The 16559-nt window shown below is 46.8% G+C and overlaps 1 protein-coding gene across 5 annotated transcripts; it reads left to right on the forward strand.

The window, feature by feature from the left end:
* The first annotated feature begins 1126 nt into the window (after positions 1-1126).
* HOATZ (HOATZ cilia and flagella associated protein) lies at positions 1127-11970 on the forward strand. Of its 5 annotated transcripts, none has more exons than XM_087970186.1 (7): positions 1127-1400; positions 2278-2319; positions 3514-3578; positions 6919-6978; positions 7949-7998; positions 8136-8153; positions 10687-11970. In XM_087970186.1, exons 1-7 carry the CDS (start codon positions 1139-1141, stop codon positions 10703-10705), a joined length of 516 nt encoding a protein of 171 aa, XP_087826312.1. In that variant the 5' UTR covers positions 1127-1138; the 3' UTR covers positions 10706-11970. The 5 variants fall into 5 exon arrangements, with proteins under 5 accessions (XP_087826312.1, XP_087826311.1, XP_087826313.1 ...); XM_087970185.1 differs by having other exon boundaries at positions 9985-11133; XM_087970187.1 differs by lacking the exon at positions 8136-8153 and having other exon boundaries at positions 7949-8016; positions 9985-11141.
* Positions 11971-16559: the final 4589 nt, after the last annotated feature.

A 16559-nucleotide genomic window follows, 5' to 3' on the forward strand; every position in this document is an offset into this window, starting at 1 on the left:
TCAGCTGGCAGTGTTCCTCCACCTTTGCAGCTTACTTGACAGGTGAGAGAAGGTTGCCAACCTGGGCCATGGGGTGCAAGAGATCGTGGATGAATCCCGCCAAGCAAAAGCCAACGATCTTTTTTTTAAAAAAGGATGTTGAGACTCTAGAAAAAGTACAGAGAAGAGCAACAAAGAGGATTAGGGGACTCGAGGCTAAAACATACGAAGAACGGTTGCAGGAATTGGGTATATCTGGCTTGATGAAAAGAAGGACTAGGGGTGACATGAGAGCCGTCTTCCAATATTTGAGGAGCTGCCCCAGAGAGGAAGGGGTCACGCTATTCTCCAAAGCACCTGAGGGCAGGACAAGAAACAATGGATGGGAACTAATCCAGGAGAGAAGCAACTTGGAACTAAGGAGGAATTTCCCGGACAGTGAGAACAATTAACCAGTGGAACTGCTTGCCACCAGAGGTTGTGGGTGCTCTACCATTGGAAGAGATCACTGGACAGCCGTGTGTCTGAAATGGTAGAGGGTTTCCTATTTGAGCAGGACATTGGACTAGAAGACTTCCAAGACCTTCTAGTCCTTGGTATAGAATAACAGAGTTGGAAGGGACCTTGGAGGTCTTCTAGTCCATCCCCCTACTTAAGCAGGAGACCCTCTACTATTTTAGACAAAGAGTTGTCCAATCTCCTCTTAAAAATGTCCAGTGTTGGTAAAAGGAAGGGGGGAGAGAAGGAAGGAAGGAAGGAAAGCAGAATAACAGAATAACAGAGTTGGAAGGGACCTTGGAGGTCTTCTAGTCCATCTCCCTATTCAAGCAGGAGACCCTCTGCTATTTCAGACAAAGAGTTGTCCAATCTCCTCTTAAAAACGTCCAGTGTTGCTAAAAAGGAAGGGAGGGAGGATGGAAGGGAAGAAGGAAGAAAGGATAGCAGAAGAACAATGAGAGAAAGGGAAGGGACCTTGGAGGTCTTCTAGTCCACCCCTCTGCTCAAGCAGGAGAGCCCCTGCCATTCCAGCCGGGGTCTGTGAGTCTGCCTCTCCCAGCAGCCCCCTCCAGCCCCTCCCCGTCGGGGGCTCCAGGAATGCCGCCCCCCCCCCGTCCGGGGCCAACGGCAGGGCGGGCCAGCGGGCGCGGCGTGCGGAGCCATGGAGACCCAGCGGCCGCGCTCGCCCACCCCGTCGGCCATGGCCAGTAGCTTGCCGCCCGCGCCCGCGACCTCGCCCTCGCCCTCGGCCGCCGCCGCCGCCGCCGCCCCGCTGGCCTTCGCGGGCTCCAACGAGCAGGACGTGGCGCTGGCCAAGTCCTTCTGGAACTCGGTCACCCTCCAGCCGCCGCTCGAGTCCCGGCTGGGCGCGCGGGGCGGCTCGCTGTGCAACGACGCCTCCTGCCCGCGACGGAGCTCGGCCGGTAGCCTGGGCGGCGGGACGGGCGGGGAGGGACCCTCCGGCCCCGGGGAGCCCCGCCGGGGAGGAGGCGCCGAAGAGATGCCCCGCTCCCCGGAGCCGCTAACGGCAGCCGCCACGCTGGTCGGCTCAACGGGCTAACCGAAGGACGGCGTTGGAGGGGGGGGCTTGGAGATCTTCTAGTCCGACCCCTGCTCGTGCAGGAAACCCTACGCCCTTGCAGGCAAAGGGTTGGCCCATCTCTTCTCCGGTGATGGAGAAGGAAGGAAAAGGAAGAGGGAGGGAGGGAGGGGGAAGGAAGGAAGGAAGGAGAAGGAAAGAAGGAAGGAAGGTTAAAGAAAAAGGAGGGAGGAGAGAGAAGGGGAAGGAAGGAAGGAAGGAAGGAAGGAAGGAAGGAAGGAAGGAAGGAAGGCAAGCAGAATAACAGAATAACAGAATAACAGAGTTGGAAGGGACCTTGGAGGTCTTCTAGTCCAACCCTCTGCTCAACTTAGGAAATCTTATGCCATTCCAGACAAGTGGCTGTCCAATCTTCTTTTGCCTGGCATTGTGGTGCTTCTTCTGCTTGGCCTCCGTTCTCTTTGCACTGAATTGCCCCTTCTCGTTTGGAGGAGTTCCTTTTCCTCGGTCACCCCTTCAATGCTGCCGCCACACACACACACACACACACACACACACACACACACACCGGAATTTCCCCCTAGGAATTGGCCTGCATTGCAAGGGGGGGGGGTTAGCACCTGGGATCGAAATGTCTATGGAGGTTGTCCATTAATGTGGATCTTCTTCTGCTACTGTGGAAAAGCCACCTCACAAAGGAGAATCTCAATCGGTGATTTCAATCCATTGCAATATTTTTATTTTGTTTCTTTTTTTTTTAGCGAAAACCAGCCATTTGTCTGTTTCATCCTCAGTGAGTGACAGTAAGTATGCAGTTTTTACCAAAATGGACATTTTGGAAGGTGCCCTGATATTTATCATAATAGAATCTGAAGCCAAACCACTTAACGCCTAAAAATCCTCGTAAGAGGCATGCCCTGAACGCCAACCAAGGGATGCCAATCACATCTGGTGCCAATCAATTGATTCAGTCCTATACGTGACCTGGTAGGTGATCTTGCCCCAAGCAGCAAATGGAAAGGATAGCATTTCTAATTGGCATTATTAAAAATCAACAACAAATAAACGTATTTTTATTGCAAGAACACAGAGCAGAGGAAATACACCTCTCGGGTATCTTCCTGCAGCTGAGATTCCTATATTGCTGTAACTTGGCCCCTTTAAGGACTTTTGGTTTCAACTCCCATAATTCCCGAGCTAGCATGGCTGGCTCAGGAATTCTGGGAGTTGAAGTCCACAGCTCCTTAAAGGCGCCAGAGTTACTCACCTCGGCTCTAACCCAAAATACAATTTGTTGTTTTTGACTAAGCTGGATATGTACAACCGGAAAACCACACCTTATTCAACCAGCTGTACATAAGCCAGGATTTATATGATGTGTAAATCTGGTCAGGAAACTTTCCAAGTTTGTGAATTGTCTGTTGTTTAAGCTAATCGTTGCAGTTCACTTTGTTGACTTAAAATATATTTTTCTCTTGCTTTTTTATTTTTATTTTTATTTTAAAAAGGATGAGATCATTGGGAACAAAAATGGAAAACTTAACTTTCTGCAAGACTTTTTAGCAATAGAATATTTTATTGGCCAAGTGTTGATTGGCCACACAAGGAATTTGTCTTGGTGTAAATACTCTCAGTATACATAAAAGAAAAGAGACATTCGTCAGGAGTCGAAGAAACCCTGTTCTTCCTTTTAGCTGTCCTTCTTGTTCTTCCTTTGGGCTAACTTGTGCATCCAATGTCCCTCAATGTCTTTGTTACTATAATTAAAATAAAAATAGTTGTTAGTCCAGAAAACCAGGATTCTGGCAGCACCTTTTCAGACTACTAACCAGCAAGTCACAAAAACCAGTGCCTTTTTTCTAAAGGGCTTCTGATTTGGGGTTATCGTAGATTTGTCGTTACAAATCCCACCTCCAGAGTTCAGCTTGAAAAATGATGAAAAATGATTGATTTATGAAACTGAATTTTAAAAGATTTCTTTGAAAACGATTGTTTAGAAAGAGAAGAAGAGAGGCACTCGGAAACAGAGAAAGATGTGTGGAAAGAACGCTGCCTAGAGAAGGTGAGCGGATTTAGCTGCTTTTCAGAACTAGCTCCAATTCTAAATTTTGCTTTTTGGGAATTCTAGACCATCCATGACTTAAAAACCATTTGTTTCATGACCACTCGAAGTTACAACGGCGCTGGAAAAAGTGACAAATAACAAATAATCAAGAGTTGGAAGGGACCTTGTAGGTCATCTGGTCCAACCCCTATAGGGTCGTGTCCTGTCCACTTTTTGGGACCTTTTGACAAGCAAAAAATCAACAAGGGAGCCAAATTCACTTAACAACGGGGTTACGAACTCAAGAACTGCAGAGGTTCACTTGACAGCAGTGGTAGGGAAGGTCATAAAAGAAGGCAAAATTCACTTAGTAACGGTTTCGCTCAGCAACGGACATTTTGGGCTCCGTTTTGGTCGTGTTCCTTGGAGCTTTTCGGGAAGAGGGTTAGAATTTCAGAGCCTCGTATGCAAGTCGATATTTCTAAAGAGGGGAGAATGCTGCCAGGGCTCTTCCGTGCTCTGAAAATCAGCACAAGGTTTTCCATTCTTTGGGGCACCGAGCACTCGGGCTGATTATCTCCTTCAAGAAAGGAGCTGAGATGATTAGATTGCATTGTAAATCCGAGAGAAAGGGAGATTTGTCAGCCATTCAGACCAGAAATATAAAAAGGGCAGGAGAATCGACATGGCTTCCATGGGGCTGGTGCCAGCAACGGCCCTGCAAGAAAAAGTAGGCAGGGGGGGGAATTGTTTTTATAATGCAGGATCATAGACTGGTAGAGATATAGTCCTACAACCACCATTGAACTGAACATTTCTGTTGCTAAGTGAGTTTTGCCCCCATTTTAGACCTGCTTGGTTCAGAGGTGGGTATTCAGCCAGTTCTGACCAGTTCTGGAGAACCAGTAGCGGAAGTTTTGAGTAGTTCGGAGAACTGGCAAATCCCTTCTCTGACTGGCCCCGCCAACCCCATCTATTCTCTGCCTCCCATTGAGTCCCAGCTGATTGGCTGGGTCTCCTTTGGTTGCCCTGCACAGGAGAACGGAGCTGGAAAGCAGGTCAGTGGGGTGGGGAGGGAATGGGGATTTTGCAGTATTCTTTCCCTGCCACGCCTACCAAGCCATGCCCACCAAGCCACACCCACAGAACCAATAGTAACAAAATTTGAATCCCACCACTGTTGTAGTTGTGAGGAAGTTCAGAGGAAGACCCAGGTCCATCCCGCCTTCATCCTTCAGCAGGGAGGAACGGAGAAGGGAGCAACGTGGGTGGTGTGGCTTACAGGGGAGGAAAGGGCCCTGATTCCCTTCATTAGCCACAGCTGGGAAGAGAGTTTAAAAGAGATGCATGCTGAATGCGGCTTCTGCTGGGAACAAATGTGAGCTTATCTTGTGTTGACTTTGATTATCTGTGTTCCTGGCGTCTTCCCAACTGTGTTGAGTTATTGCTGTGCCTTCCCATCTGGAACTCCTTCTTTTGCCCTGCCAGACTAATTACTTCATCTTGTCTTGATTGGACTTACAGTTTTTGTTGACCATGTTTTGGACTTGATTCTCTGCAGCCAAAGGCTGTTCTTGGGAGAGTTTTTTTCCAGCCCAGAAGGTAACCAGGACATGGAGGCAAAGTTGGAACTAATAAAGGGACTCCTACTTATTATCTGACTGTGTGGCCTTTGTGCCATGCCCCTTTGGGTCATCACAATAGGCCTCCAAGGAATGGAAAAATGACAAATTGAACATCTCTTCCGGAAACATGTGCCATTTCTAGTTTTGTTGGACTCTTGTTCTTGATAAAAGATGCTGCAGACATGACGGGAAAGCAACCCTGGTCTACGAACCCTCACGGACAAACCCATTAGCTCTTGTTTAATTAACTCCTGGGGTCCAGTGTGGGAACCAAAACATCTTTGGCCTTTGGGCTCACCGCCATATAAATAAATCATTACGTCGATCGATAGGAATAAATAGCGTGGCTCTCCGGCTAATTCACATCGTGTTACCACAGTCTGTGAAAGTTAAGAGCTACATTAATACAGTCTTAAAGGATTTATCTTCCTCTTTTTTCTCCCCCCATCATGATGTCTTGTTAAAAGAGGAAAAGCTTTGCCGAGTAAGCATGGGAACGGAGCCAGAAGCAGCCAGGCCCTAGGAAAAGCCGAAATGTGCTGAGCTTTGCACTGGCTGCCAGCAAACCGGCATTCATATTCGTGGCGATTAATAACCCCCTAATGGATTTGATTCCAGGGCCGTCCATTAGACCTGGCTCAGAGAAATGGGATTATCTGGAGAAGGGAGTCTACTCTTCAAACTCTGCCACAATTTCTCTTAAATAATTCTCAAAGAAACGAGGGCAAGGTTGTTCACTTCATCAACCAGTTTAAAAGTAAAGATTGCTAGCTTGCAGTCCTGTACGTTTGGCCTGGGCACCCCGCTTAATTCCTAAATTCATCCGTCTTTCCTAGGACTAAAGCCCTAATCAGCTTGCACGGATCTCACCTCATCTAAATGGAGTTTAATATGGATCCAGATTATTATCCTGGAGACTTTATAACCAGCTGATAAATTCAGAATCTATAGAAGGTTAGGGTTCACCTTTGAAGGGCGTAGATGGTCTTTGGAGTCTGATGGGGTAAACCCCACGTGTTGGTTATATACTGGGGTACAAAACGTGGCTATACTCAGTTGTTGGTTGCACAAATCTCAGCTATGCTTCTCAGCCTTGGCCACCTGAAGATGTGTGGGCTTCAATTCCCAGAATTCCCCAGCCAGCCACTCTCTTGGGGCTCTAGATCAGTATGTCAGAACTGTCATCCTGAGCTTCAGCCTTGCTTTGCTAGATGCCAGCCTGCCGTAGACGGGAATGGGGGGGGTTGCTGGGAAAGGGGAAACTGAAACTACTAATAGTGACTTCCTGAGACGTTGCCTCATCGTCCCAAGGCCAGAGACCTGGCAGGGGAATGCAACGGTTTGCCATCTAGCCTGCCGATGCAAGGAACCTTACCAAAACAATTCCTTTGAGTGCAACTAGACAATAGGGAGATAACAGGGAGCAGAAACAGAAAGGACAAGTTAACTGGGGAAACTTTGCGCGCAAACTTCTAATTCTGGCTTTGCTGTACTGTCACCATTTGCCTCCTCAGTAAAAGTATACCTTTCGCATACATGGAATCGAGAACCCAAGTCAGGGCAGGTGTGACACAGCATTTCTCAACCCTGCTCACTTGAAAATGTGTGGATTTCAACTCCTAGCCTGCATGTCCGCACTTCTCCAAGGAACCAAGATGGAGAAAGACTTGACTCTCAGGAATTAGCCAATCCACCCACCTCCTCCTCACCACGGCAAATGTCTTTCTTTACAGGCTAAAACGAGAGAAGACATCATTGCATTACTGAAAAAACAAAGAGAAGAGCGGATATCGGTAAGATGGGTTTTTAAATTGTCCAAACCTCCCTCTCCCGAGAACCAAGCGTTGCTTCCTTGCTTAACTTTCCTCTCTCATTTCTTCCCTACTGCCAGCTTCAGCATGTAACACAAAAGGAGGAATAAAGCCAGGAATGCTATTGAAATTTGGCTGGTTGAGGAGCCAGGCTGTAATCCGGACCTCCATAAAAAGCTGGAAAGGATGCCAGAAGCCTGGCATGAGTTTAGATGGTTCTGCTCCGCAGAGAGCTTTGTGGAAAGAGGGGATTGGACAGAGTTGTTTCAAGGGGATGATTGGTGGGGAGAAACCGCCTTAATTATATGGAGCAGGAAAGAAGATATTTGGTACATATTTAGCTCAATTGACTTGAATCTGTCAAGGACCGTTTCATCCCATTTCTCATTCTTCCCATTTTGAATCTGTTTCACCAGGGTTCTTCCTCTATTTCTGATTTTTCATATATATATATTATAGCTCACAGGACAGTTCCTCAGCATTTTGGGGAATGTTCTGCTTTGTGTGTTCTTCTTTTCTAACCTGTTAATGGTGTTGTGTATTTAAGGCGGTTAATCCAACTGCAAAATTCAAATCCATGGGAATTACCCACGAGAGAATATTTGTAGCTCAGGGCTGAACTGTGGGGTGCTTGATGTTCTCTGAGCTTGGTGGGTGTCTTGCAGATGTTTCAATGCCCAGCTAGGTAACATCATCAGTGCTAGAAGGGAAGGGGCTTTGCAAAGAGGAGAAGGAGGAGGACTGTGGGGTCCTTGATGCTCTCTGAACTGGGCGGTTTTCTTGCAGATGTTTCATTACCCAACTGGGGAACAAAAGCAGTGCTAGAAGGAGTGGGGTTTGTATCCAGGACCCCACAGGACGCCCATAAATTTTGCACTATTCTTTCCCACCCTGCAAAAGGACAGTTTAAAATGGCGAAGTTTTTAACAGCATTTTTTCCCCCCTTTCTCAGAAAGAATCCTTATCTCGTGCACACAAGCCAAAGGGCAAAGGGCCACAAAGGTAATATCAGGAAGAAAAGTTTCTCCATTCCTATTTCTTTTAGTTTGGGGTGATCCTGATTGTAAATAAACGCTTATATCATTTTGAAAAGGTGTGATTTTTTTTCCCCTTTTCTTTCCGCCTTTTTTTAATTTCAGGGACCAGGAAGATAAGAGGTAAATCTCCTGTCCGGCTTAGAATTATTTCATGCAAACCAGAGAAAGAACCGCATGCTAAAGAATTCCTGGAATTAAAGAGGGGCCAAATTGTCCAGGTTTTTTGGCCAAGAAATCGACCTGGGCTCTCCCTATATTCAGAGGAGATGTTGCCTTTTCACTTTTAAAATTACCCCTCTGAAAAAGCTCCTTTGGCCCCTTCCACTTCTCCTCTCTGCAGTTTCTGCCTTTAATGTGTTAATGGCTAGCATTTTTCTCAAGTATGACAACCTCCAGCCCATGGGGAAATGCCATTTGAAACCCATTTTTTACAGTAGGTAAGGTGCTTATTCAAATCTTGGGCGTTTCTCTTGACTCCAGTTATTTCCCTGAGTTACTGGTGACAACCCTGATCTATCCACAGTTAGACTCAGAAATGAGCAAGTGAGCCTTGTGGAAATTACTTGCTTAGGTATGATTTGTCATCCGACAGGTTCTCAAGAGCCTGCCAGTTCTCCCCATCAGCCTGCAGGGTTTTTCCAATCGATTCCTGTTAACGGAGAAATCCTCTTTTTTTTTTTTTTGAAAAATGCCAGAGTATTTTACAGAGTGAAAAAGTAGCCCAGCTACAGGGAGAATCTCACTCTGTAATGACCCCCTTTTTCCTGGTCTTTCTTAATTTTGAACTAGTAGAACAAATGCTGCGCTTCCGTGTCTTAAAACTACCGTAGCTGCATTTGAGATGGGGCTGGTCCCCTAACCAAGAGACGGGAGGGCTGTGCCCCTAACACAATTAGAGTCTAATCAGTTCATCTTATAGGCCAGGTTTTGAGCCTTTCCAAGCTACTGAGAGAATATTTGTAGTTTGGGGTTGAACTGTGGGGTCCTTGGTGCTGCCTGAGCTTGGTCGTTTTGCAGATGTCTCATGACCCAACTGCATAACATCATCAGTGCTAGAAGGGAGTAGGTGTTTGTAAAGTTGAGCAGGAAGAGGAGGAGGAAGAGAAGAGAAGTTGAGGGACTATGGAGTTCTTGGTGCTGTATAAGCTTGGTGGTTTTCTTGGAGACATTTCATTACTCAACTGGGTAGCATCATCAATGCTAGAAAGGAGTGGAGTTTGGAAAGGAGGAGGAGGAGGAAGAGGAGAGGAGGAAGAAAACTTGGGGGATTATAAAGTTCTTGGTGCTCTCTGAGCTTGGTGGTTTTCTTGGAGACGTTTCATTACCCAACTGAGTAACATTATCAGTGCAAGAAGGGAGTGGGGTTTGTAGAAAGGAGGAGGAGGACTGTTGCTCTCTGAGCTTGGTCGTTTTCTTGCATGACCCAACTGGGTAACATCATCAGTGCTAAAAGAGAGTGAAGTTTACTTTCTATTTATAGACAGTAGCTTGCCTGACAGTGTTGCTGGGAGTGTTCAAGCATTCAAATAAGCAGAGATTATACCAGGATTAACTGCACCAACAATCAAGCAACAAACAATAACCCAATCAAGAAATTACCAACCCGGACAAACAAATCAAACAGTAAACAGCAGTCTAATCAAGGAACCACCAAGAATATTTCCAGCCATACCGACAGGGCAAAGCCACCCGTGTATAAAAATCAGAGCAAACTCCAACACCCACCTAGCACTGATGATGTTACCTAGCTGGGTCATGAAATGTCTTCGGGGGGAAAACAACCAAGCTCAGGAAACGCCAGGGGACTCGACTCCAATTTTCCAAGCTGCAGGATGCTTTGAGGTTGGAGATTTTCCTGCTGGCCTGGGGGAGAAGGAGGTGGGAAGGCTTCCTAATGACTTCAGTGTGTTCTTAATTCCTTTTTTTTTTGTTGTTGTTGTTGTTCCAAAAGGGAGAAGGAAGAACAGTCTGAGGATGAAGAGAGTGTAAAGGCACTCCCTTGAGGATTCTGATCAGGGACACCAAACGTAGAAAGCTTGTTTGTGCTTTCAGCCAGCCTGTCCTTGGTCTTGGACAGCGGCTGTGGCTCATTGTTGATGTAGTCCGCCCCCTCCCCTCCCCTTGGACTTCTCCGCATGTTTGACAGACTAGCTCTCTGCAGGGCTGGGTGGCCTTTTCGGCAACCATTGCCCTGTGAGATTTTTACTCCTGCGCAAGAAATCTCTGAAGAAATATTCCATGCGTTAATTCAACATCAGCCTGCCGAGGTGGGAATGTCTTGTTTGCTCTTCACGGCGACGTTTCTATCACCGTTTCTATCACCGTTTCCAGCACTTGTGTTTCGTTTTATGTGATTTATTCATTTTGTCTTTTTTTTTTTTTTTTTGGAGCCCCATCTGGGGACTTGAATTTCCAGGATACTCAGCCAGCAGGAGGAATTCAAGAGCTCCCAAACCCCTGGCAGGCACCAGGCGGGGGGGAAGGGGGGAGGAAAAGCTGGCTCCCATCTTAGTACAGCATGTCACGTTTTGCAGAAGCAGCCTCAAAGTTGCGCTCGATTCTGAGTAAAATGAAATAGCGTGCTAAAAACAGCTGGCTCTTTTGCAACGTGCCCGAGACTACCCCGGTGAATTTCTGCTTTTCTGCCTCCCAGTTCCCGTCTGGCCTTTTGACATCAATGTGCTGAGATGAGTTCGCCGGAGCTGAATCCCTTCCCTTGTTTCCGCGGCATGCAGGAAATGGTGCCACCCGTTGCCAGAAAAGGCTTGCTGTATTGGCGGTGGTTGTTGTTGTTGTTTTCTGTCCTTCTCTTCCAACTTTCAAAAATTGGCCTTAAAAGAGTTTTTGTTTTTTGTTTTTTTGCACATTGAGTTGTGTGGAGGGAAAAACAACCGGGGCCGGAAGATGCCACTAAGCCCTCCCTGTGTCAATAAAAGGAATTGCTCCTGTAATTTAGCTTGTTTTAACTGGGGTCTTCAACCCAAATTCAGAGCTCTCGGTTAACCAAAATGTCTTGCCCGTAAGCCAGGAGTTTTCTGGCTGGTGATGGGTTGTCCTGGGATGGCCAGTAGATGCCTGTCATGATGAACAGCTGACAGGGAGTGGGAGTGTGGCTCCTTGGCTGTGGAGGAAACTGGGGAAGGGCAAGGTCCAGCTGGGCAGAGCAGGGGAGAGGTAGAACAAGGGAGAGGGAGTTCAAAGGAAGACCCAGGCCCACCCCCTCTTCATCCTAAGGCACGCAGGGAGGAATGGAGAAGAGAGCAATGTGGGTTGCGTGCCTTATGGGGGAGGAAAGGGCCCTGATTCCCTTCACAAGGCACACCTGGGAAAGAGAGTGTACAAGAGATGCATGCTGAGTGTGGTGTCTGCTGGGAACAAACATGAATTTATCTTGTGTTGACTTTGCTTATCTGTGTTCCTGGCATCCTCCCAACTGTGTTGAATTATGGTCGTTCCTTCACATCTGGAATTATTGCTCCTGCCCTGCTGGACTAATGACCTTATTTTGCCTTGATTGGACTTACAGTTACAGTTTTGTTGGCCACATTTTGGACTTGATTCTCTGCAGCCCAAGGCTGTTCCTGGGAGACTTTTTCTCCAGCCCAGAAGGTAACCAGGACATTGGGGGCAGAGTTGGAGCTAATAAAGGGACTCGTACTGATTATCTGACTGTGTGGCCTTTGCGCTGTGCCCCTTTGGGTCATCACAGTGCCACTGGGCAAGTATCTGAAGGATGGCTGAGAAGCTCATTCCAACAGGCTAAAGGCCCACAATTCATCCCGGATCCCTACTTATGGCTGCAAAACCTAGACCCAGGAAAAGGCAGGTAGGAAAAAGGGCCTTTGAACTATGGTGCTGGAGGCAACTATTATGCATCCCACAATAATCCCAGAAATAACAAACAGAAGAAGTCCTAGACCGGACCTCACCACAAGTATCACCTCGAAGCCAAGATTGCCACAGAAGCTGTCATACTTTGGCCATGTCCTGAGAGCTGACTCACTCGAAAATTCAAGTCATGCCAGGAGTGATCAACAGAAAAAGGAGAAGAGGCTGCCCTGGCACCCATGGGTTGGGCACTATAAAGGATGCCACCAGGATGACCATGGCAGATCTGAAGGAGGAAATCAGATCTGAGAAGCATGGAGAGTGGTGATCCATAGTGTGGCTGAAGATCAGACACGACTGAATGGAATTGTTCTGACCCAAGCCTTGTTCAAATCAGACAAACACAAAGTATGTATAAAAGCAAACTTTTTAAATGTGGCGCTGTGAATTCTGTGCATTCACAGCCAAGAGTCATTCAAAACTAATTGTCCCAGATAAGAGCAAGTCCTTTCAAGGTTGTGCAAGGTTGCCAAGAACAAAAGACTAATTGCAGATAAATATCCCAAGCCAGAAGTCTCAAAAAAAAACAAAAAACTGGAGTAAGCAGAGCTTCAACGAGGACTCTGAGTAGAAAGAACTTCTTTGCTTCCTGCAAAGAAACCAACCCCAAAGGCTGGCTTTTATCCCTTGTAGGTCATCTAGTCCAACCCTCTGCCCAAGCAGGAGACCCTACATAATATCTGACAGATGGCAGTCCAGTCTCTTCTTGAAAGCTTCCAGGGATGAAGCTCCCACAACTTCTGAAGGCAACTTTGTTCCATTGGTTGATGGTTCTCACTGTCAGGAAATTTCTTCTTATTTTCAGGTTAAATCTCTCCTTGTTGAGTATCCATCATTCCTTGTCCTTCAGGTGTTTTGGAGAATAGCTTGACCCCCTCCTCCTCTCTGTGGCAGCCCCTCAAATATTGGAAGATGCTCTCCTGCCTCCCCTGGTCCTTCTCTTCCCTAGACTAGCCAGGCCCAGTTCCTGCAACCGTTCATCGTATGTTTTAGTCTCCAGTCCCCTAACCATCCTGGTTGCTCTTCTCTGCACTTTTTCTAGAGTCTCAACCTCTTTTTTATAGTCTGGTGACCAATACTGGGTGCAGGACTCTAGATGTGGCCTTACTAAGGCTTTATAGAGTGGTATTAGTACCTCCCTTGATCGTATCCCTCTGTTAATGCAGCTCAGGATTGTGTTGGCTTTTTTGGCTGCCACTGCACACGGCTGGCTCCTATTTAATTGTTTGATCTGCCACAGTGGCCAGCTCCTCTTTTCCTGACAGCGGGCGTAACTTGGAGGCCCCGTTTCTGTCAGTCAGCATGAACTGGAGTCAGATTTTGCTGTGTTGCTTGGGAAGGAATGAGTGTGCAGGCGTCAGTGTGCACATGCACTCACAGATAACGCCCCCCCCCCCAGCTTCATAAATCAGAAAGCCATTTAGGAAATTGCTGATGCGGCTTCCAGGGAACGGCAGGCCAGGTTGGAAGAGGAGTTGGAATCGTTCGAGTCCAGCCTTCCAAGAAATCCCTCCACCGTTCACAGGGAGACGAGACGAAGCACATATTCATCACGGCTTCCTCCGCAGCGTCACAAGATCACAACACCGCAACCAGAGTTTTGACAGTACAGGAGAGCAGTTTCATCCCGATGCACACCATTGATTGAGCTTTTCAAGCTCCGGGTAGGCCAACCATAGGTCAATCCAAGACAAGGAAAGTTTCAGAAGAAAACAGAACGTTTAATTCCAACGACATAGGCTAAATTTGTGGCGGTTCAGGAAATAGTCAGGCAAGGGAAGGGCTTTTGTGGCTCCCGGTGTTTTCTGTGGGGTTCAAATGGCTCTTTTGTGTTCTGACCCAGGCTTCATCAAACTTAATAAAACACCAAGTGAATTTAAAAGTCAAACATTTTTTAATGTGATGCTGGGAATTACTTGCATTCCCAGCCAAAACTCACTAGACACAGTTCCTCCAGATAAGAAGAGCACACTTTCCAGTGCTGTTAAATGCTGCCAAGAAACAGAAGTCCAATTAAAGCTAACATCAACCTAGAGGAAACTGACCACAGTACAGAGTTTCAAGATGGACTCGGAGAATTACTGAACGGCTTTGCTCCCTGCAAAGCTCTTTGTCACCGAGGTCTGATTTTTATCCCTTATGGGAGGGGCAATCACCTCCCAGCCTTTCTTTCTTTCTTTCTTTCTTTCTTTCTTTCTTTCTTTCTTTCTTTCTTTCTTTCTTTCTTTCTTTCTCTTCTCTTCTCTTCTCTTCTCTTCTCTTCTCTTCTCTTCTCTTCTCTTCTCTTTTTTCTCTCTTTCCCTTCCTCCCTCCCCTCTCTCTTTCTTTCCTCCCTTCTTGTTGGATTTCTATTCCTTCCTTCCTTCCTTCCTTCCTCCTAAAGATTCACTTAGCCTTCCATCTTTCCGAGGTGGGTAAAACGAGGACCCAGATTGTTGGGGCCAAGACGCTGACTCTGTCAACCTCTTAGAGAGGGCTGTCAAGCACTGTGAGGCAGTATATAAGTCTAAGGGCTGTTGCTAATTCTGCCTGCCTGCCTGCTTAGAGAGGGCTGTGAAGCGGTATATAAGTCTATTCCTTCCTTCCTTCCCTTCTTCCTCCCTTCATTTTAGAATGCAGTATTGCAGGCTAATTCTGCCCATTGCCAGGAGTTCGATCCTGACCGACTCACGGTTGACTCAGCCTTCCCTCCTTCTGAGGTGGGTAAAATGAGAACCCAGATTGTTGGGGGGCAACAGGCTGACTCTGTAAACCGCTGCAAGGGGGCTGTAAAGCCCTGTATAAGTCTAAGTGCTGTTGCTATATCTGTATATATATATATATGCACAGACACACACAAAGGGGGGCCATGGGAAGGGAAACCTCCATCCGTTGGGCTGCTCCGTCCCAACCCCCAAGGCCACAATGGCACGTTTGCAGCTGGACTCCTTTCCTTCCTCACCCCAGCTGGGCATCTGGGAAGCTGTTTCCAAGCCAACATGAGTGGAAAGTTGGCTCAGAATCCGGGAAGCTCGACCGGTTCCAGCTTCCCAGCGCTCAGGAAACCAGGAGAGAAAAACCGTCCCGTCAGCATCTGGGCAGGAGCCGATCCTGCGAAGGGAGCTTTCCATATGCATTTCCCTCTCTTTCCCCCAAGTCAAATCTGGCCAAGGGCCCCTGCCTGTTCCAGGAGCTCTTGAAAAGATGCAGATTTATGGCTGCTGGGGTGGGTTTTTGTTTTTTTTCCTCAACCAAGTTTTCTGGATTCGGACAAGATGATGAACCGCGGTTTAAGCAGATCAGTTATTTTCAGAGCAAAGCAAAAATGTGATTCGATTGTGCTGGCACCACTAAAAAGGACTGTACATGGCTTTGTTGGACATACACGCACACACACATACACACACAAACAAAGACAAAAACACACAGATCTCTGCTCAGTGGGAGAGGAAGAGAGCCAGTTCACACCTCTCCATAACGCACTTTGGGATTCAGTTCTTTGCACCAATCACCTATTTGAAGAAATGGTCTCAGTTCCCAGCCCCTGTTTGACCCAGGTTAGTTCAGCCCTGGGTCCCAACTGGGTCCCATTAACTTTGGAACCAAAATATGACGGTGCCCAGATCTTTTGCAGGTTGCTTTTGACTCCCCATTTATCCCATTGCAGTTCACACACCTGGCTTTCTCAGCTGAAGAATTTGCACAACTAGGGTTAACCTTGGCTGAGTTTTATTTTGGCAAATGTGATTTGCAGAGTATGGTTGAACCTGGTTGGCAATCCAGGGTTCTATGTGAGTTCAATGAAGTGAACCAGGGTAACAGAAACTGGGTGAGACTTGCTGGGTTCCTTCACACATCCAGCACATGGATTCGTCACTGGCTGACCAAACGCACTCAACGTGTAGCCCTTAATGGAACTGCATCTACATGGAGGGGAAGTATGCAGTGGCGTACCCCAGGGCTCTGTTTTAGGCCCAGGATTCTTCAACATCTTCATCAATGATTTGGATCTATCCCCACACATAATATCACCTCATATAATAGGGACGTGCATAAGTGCACCATCGTGCCTACCATCCCTATCCTATTGTCCCCATTTATTCATACCCATTTCCTGTATTCTTACTCATGTTTATACTTATACCTATTATCTTGTAAGTGATTGACAAATAAGTAAATAAAACAAATAAATAAAACTCATCAAATAATTTGCAGATGACACCAAGCTGGCAGAAATAGCCAACACTCCAGAAGATAACGTTGGGCACTATCTAACAAAATGAAATTTAATGGTCAAAAAAGGAAGGTTCTATATTTGGGCAACAAAAACAAAATGCCCAGGTGTGGCATAGATGGTGCCTGGCTCAATAGTAGTAACCGTGAGAGGGATTTTGGAGTCCTAGTGGACGATCATTTAAATAGGAGTGTGCAGCACTGTGCACCAACTGCCAAAAAAAGTCAACGCCCTTCTAGGCTGCATTAAGAGAGGGATAGAATCAAGATCACGTGAAGTATTATTAATACCACTTTGTAAGGCCTTGGTAAGGACACACTTGGAATACTGCAGTTTTGGTTGCCACGATGTAAAAAAAGATGTGGAGAGAAGAGCAACAAAGAGGATTAGGGGACTGGAGGCTAAAACATTTTTTTTAATTTGAT

Source organism: Notechis scutatus, chromosome 7, assembly GCF_049901735.1.
Source record: "Notechis scutatus isolate UNSWTSFEM ecotype Mainland chromosome 7, rNotScu1.2, whole genome shotgun sequence".
In the NCBI taxonomy this organism is placed as follows: Eukaryota; Metazoa; Chordata; class Lepidosauria; order Squamata; family Elapidae; genus Notechis; species Notechis scutatus.

Coding starts and splice junctions, on each gene's coding strand:
- HOATZ (XM_087970185.1), top strand. CDS start 1,139: ATGGAGACCCAGCGGCCGCGCTCGCCCACCCCGTCGGCCATGGCCAGT. Junction 1,401..2,277: donor CCCGCGACGGAGCTCGGCCG/GTAGCCTGGGCG, acceptor TTTTTTTTTTAG/CGAAAACCAGCCATTTGTCT. Junction 6,979..7,948: donor AAAGAGAAGAGCGGATATCG/GTAAGATGGGTT, acceptor CCCCTTTCTCAG/AAAGAATCCTTATCTCGTGC.